The 4,149-nt window shown below is 43.8% G+C and overlaps 1 protein-coding gene across 1 annotated transcript in view; it reads right to left on the bottom strand.

Moving 5' to 3' along the window:
* The window catches only part of LOC101864262 (dual serine/threonine and tyrosine protein kinase), a gene marked incomplete in the record, with an annotated part of 68,792 nt that overhangs the window by 4,046 nt on the left and 60,597 nt on the right, over nt 1-4,149 (bottom strand). Inside the window, 3 exon segments of the mRNA XM_013089027.2 lie at nt 703-858; nt 3,104-3,260; nt 3,799-4,007. Of these exon segments, the coding sequence (XP_012944481.1) occupies nt 703-858; nt 3,104-3,260; nt 3,799-4,007 (522 nt within the window).

The raw sequence follows: 4,149 nt of genomic DNA, 5'->3' as shown, positions 1-4,149 counted from the left end.
ACAAGAGAGTAACAAACATAAAAAAGAAGAAGGGGAGATAAGGACGATAGATGTTTGATAGGAAAGAAGGAGCAAACCACACCAGAGCACCCGCCAACCACCCACAAGAGTAAATGGAGAGCTCTCCTCAAGCATTAACAGTAGTTTCCCTCGTAGGGCACACAACAACATTACATCAAAATATTAAGATCCAAAAATATAATACTGTTAAAAAAAGATAAAAGATAAAGAGACCACAACAGACCAAAAAAACACGAAAACAACCCCAAAACCCACACATACAAGGTCGCTTTTAAGGACAAGCGGGCTAACCCACATTTCGGGGGTTTCCGGAAATCTTTACCTACACCAAAAGTGGGCATTTCCCTACTTATAGGAGAAGTATGGTAGCATTGGTGTGTTTATTTGTTCGGATATAGAGAAAACTCTCCTTGTCTTTTAATGAAACTGAACAAGGGTCCAAAAACTTTCTTCGATTTTCGAAAATCAGCATTTATCGGTATAGCCCCCTTGTGCTTAAAAGCAACCATATAGGATCCTAGAAATATGTTTGGATGACAAAGACAACAACAATAAAAAACGTCCCCACCTTTCTTTACAGACTGCCAGAGCTGGGCCTTGTTGGCGCACTGCCCCCTTGTGCTTAAAAGCGACCACATGTAAACTACACGCACACATACATGTACTTCACTACACACCCACCTGCTGACCCAATCCAGCCCCTGCTTGATGGCGGTGTAGAGGTCTCGCTGGAGACGGTCCATGACCAGCAGCACGGCCGGTGAGGTCCCTCCCCCGTACATGTAGTCGATCACCGACCCACGCAGCATCACGATACGGTCGTGGTCCGGGATATTTCTGTCACGTACAAAAATAATAATAATAATAATAATAAATAGCATTTATACTGCGCATTTCTATTTCCTAATAGATGCTCAGTGCGCATTACAACAAAAAAGACATCACATCTTAAAAATTAATCGACAAGTGTGTACGCAAAACAAAGCATTATACATACAATATAAATGCATGTGTGTAAAATTTTATACGAGAAAAACAGTCGCGCAGTGAGGTTGAAAATGCTTTTTTTTACTGGACTTCAACACCAGTTGAATAAAACCCTCTTCTAAAATCTCACTTACTTACTGCCATACAATTCATTTTTTAAAAAGGAGGATATTAAAATATGCCTCTTTCAAAAACATAAATTACCTATTGGTAATGATTCTTGTACGCATCAAGGAAATCCAAAAAAAAACAATTTATTCATTAGTGTCACGATGTGGTGGAATCAGGCGCTCGTCAATTTTTGGGCATATAGGGTTATCGGTATCACCTTAAAGCCTGTTCATTTGCCTTCCTTTAGACTTAAGGTGAAAAAAGATCCTTCTACGTTGATTAGAAATCTAAATGCATTGTATTTGCGATTGAAGGAGGTCAGGTTTGCCTGGTCTCAGAGGTAAAATTAGCGAGAAAATGGCCGTCAAAGTGTGGTAACTTCCATAGCCTGAGAGTCCTTGGAAACTGAAAATTTACATTTTCTGTGCCTTTACTCAATGTTTTTCAGTAAAATCCACACAAAAAATGTGTTTTTAAAAGGACATAAAAGGTGTTTAGCCCTCCCCCCAAAAGAAAATTACCAAAAAAATTGCCCATCGGCCCCCCAAAAATGCTGATTCCTTTGATTTTTTTATTTTGAGGATCGCCTGAGTTCATCCCAATGCCTCACTGGAGTGTCACCAGCTGTATAAAACCTTCTTCAAAACTCTCATTTACTAATATTGCTATACTATTACATTTTTAAAAAGGGTGGATGTTAAAATAAAACTTTTAAAAACATCTTGTTTGTTTTAGTAGAGGCTTTACCGCACTCACAACTGCATAAGGTCATATGAATGCCAGAAGAATAGAGGTGTTACAAGAGAGTAACAAACGTAAAAAATAAAGGAGGAGAGATAAGGACGATAGATGTTTGATAGGAAAGAAGAGGCAAACCACACCAGAGCACCCGCCAGCCTCCCATAAAAACGTCTATGGCTACGTCTTGTAGTCACAAGCTCAAAGGCGACTTGTTAGTTTGTTCACTTGTTTGAGAAAAGAGAAGCACATTGACACAATACTGGTCATTTGGTGCTGGGGGGAAAGTAAGACAGACAGACAGACAGACAGAGACAACAGAGGGGAAAGTAAGACAGACAGACAGAGACAACAGAAGGGAAAGTAAACAGACAGACAGAGACAACAGAGGGAAAGTAAAGAAGTAGGACCTTCAAGGTTTTTTTGTGTAAGTTTTTGATAGAGTCTTGCAACACAATAAGGTCATAAAAGTGCCGAAGAATAGATTGTGTGTTACAAGAGAGTAACATGCACAAAAAAAGGACGAGAGATAAGGACGACAGAAGTTTGATGGGAAAGAAGGAGCAAACCACACTAGAGCACCCGCCAACCGCCCACTGGACCTACCAGTGATGCCCTCCAACCTTAAGGTTACTGGAATAACAACAACAACAACAACAAAAACAGCAACAACAACAATAAAAACAGCAACAACAACAACAGCGTTAACTGCCTCCTTTCTCCTTTATCACCATCCATTACCAAAGATTAGCCAACCAGGAAATGAGTACCCACTGCACACACACACACACACACACATACACACACACACAGCAGAGGGCAAGTTACCCTTCTCAGTGACACACACACACACACACACACACACACACACACACACATTACACACAAACACACACCACACACACACACACACAAACATACACACACACACCCACACACACACACACCCCACCTCCCATCCTACCCGCCACCCCCCCTCTCATCACCCGCTATCTAAAGCCCTCAAGAACAGCACACAGACCACAAACTCGCTGCCGTAACAAACTGGCAAATGTGCCGGAGTGTGGGGGTTCAAAGACAGGGGGTGGTGTTGTTTTTGTGAGCGTTTTACAGCACCAGTAACAAACACAAAAAAGAAGGAGGAGAGGAGAGATAAGGACGTTAGCTGTTTGACAGGATCACCTGCATAACCACCCGTCAACCACCCGCATAACTACCCGCCAACCACCCGTGGCGTGAGACTCACTTGGTGTAGAAGAACTCGAGTGCCAGGTCGTTCCAGTGCTTGTCGTCGGGAGGTACAACCGACTTGATGGCGCACGGCGAGTGGCTGCCCCACGTGTCGCACGAGTACACCACCCCGTACTGACCCCGGCCGATCTCACGGCCAATCTGGGGCATCCCTGGAGACGAGCGAGAGTGGAGGAGTCAGGAACGTACGTACATATTAACAAAGACTAGTCGTGAGAGGAAGGAGAGTGGTTGGGGGTGGGATCAGGGGTGCATCATAATACAGACTAGCGGTGAGACGAGTCAGGGAGGGGAAATCAGGGACATGCATAACACAGACATGGGGAGACAGGGGTGAGAGTCGGGAACCAGTGACGTATAAAAAGTAACACAGAAAGAAAAGGGGGGGCGAGGGACACATATACACACAAACATACACACACGCGTGCGCACAAGAAAATACACAAAAAGAAAAAAAAAGTTTAGTATGAGTTTTACGGCACTTGCAACACAATACAGTCAAATAAGTGCAGAAGAATAGATGTGTTACAAGAGAGTAACTTACACAAAAAAGAAAGAGGAGAGATAAAGACGATCGAGGTTAGATAGGAAAGGAGGAGCAAACCACACCAGAACACCGCCCAACAATCTGAACACAAACCCCCCCCCCCCCAAAATAATAAAAACTCCCAAAAAACCCCGAAGCCTGACCATTGAGAATGACGTCGCGCAGAGACGTGCTCTCCAGCGCCAGTTTGGCCAGGCGCGGCGCGTGGACCTTGCGCAGCTTCAGCCGGTGCTCCTCGATCTTGTCCAGCCGGCCCGTGTGGCGCAGCTCCAGCTGGCGCAGTGCGTTGCTGAATGCCTCGTGCGACCGATTCAGACGCTCCTTGATCTGGGACGAGATGCTCTTGGCCAGCCTGGTGACGAGACAAGACAAGACGAAAAAAAATATGGTAAAATAGTAAAAAAAAAAGTGCCACATTTTTCTACCAGTTTGAAAATATTTTTTGAATTTTTTAATTTCTTGGCTCAACACGCACATGTCCAGTTTTAAAAAAT

The sequence above is a fragment of the Aplysia californica genome, unplaced genomic scaffold (genome assembly GCF_000002075.1).
Source record: "Aplysia californica isolate F4 #8 unplaced genomic scaffold, AplCal3.0 scaffold00860, whole genome shotgun sequence".
NCBI lineage: Eukaryota > Metazoa > Mollusca > Gastropoda > Aplysiida > Aplysiidae > Aplysia > Aplysia californica.
Note: the sequence above shows the minus strand (reverse complement) of the source record. Positions and strands in the feature narration are given on the sequence as shown.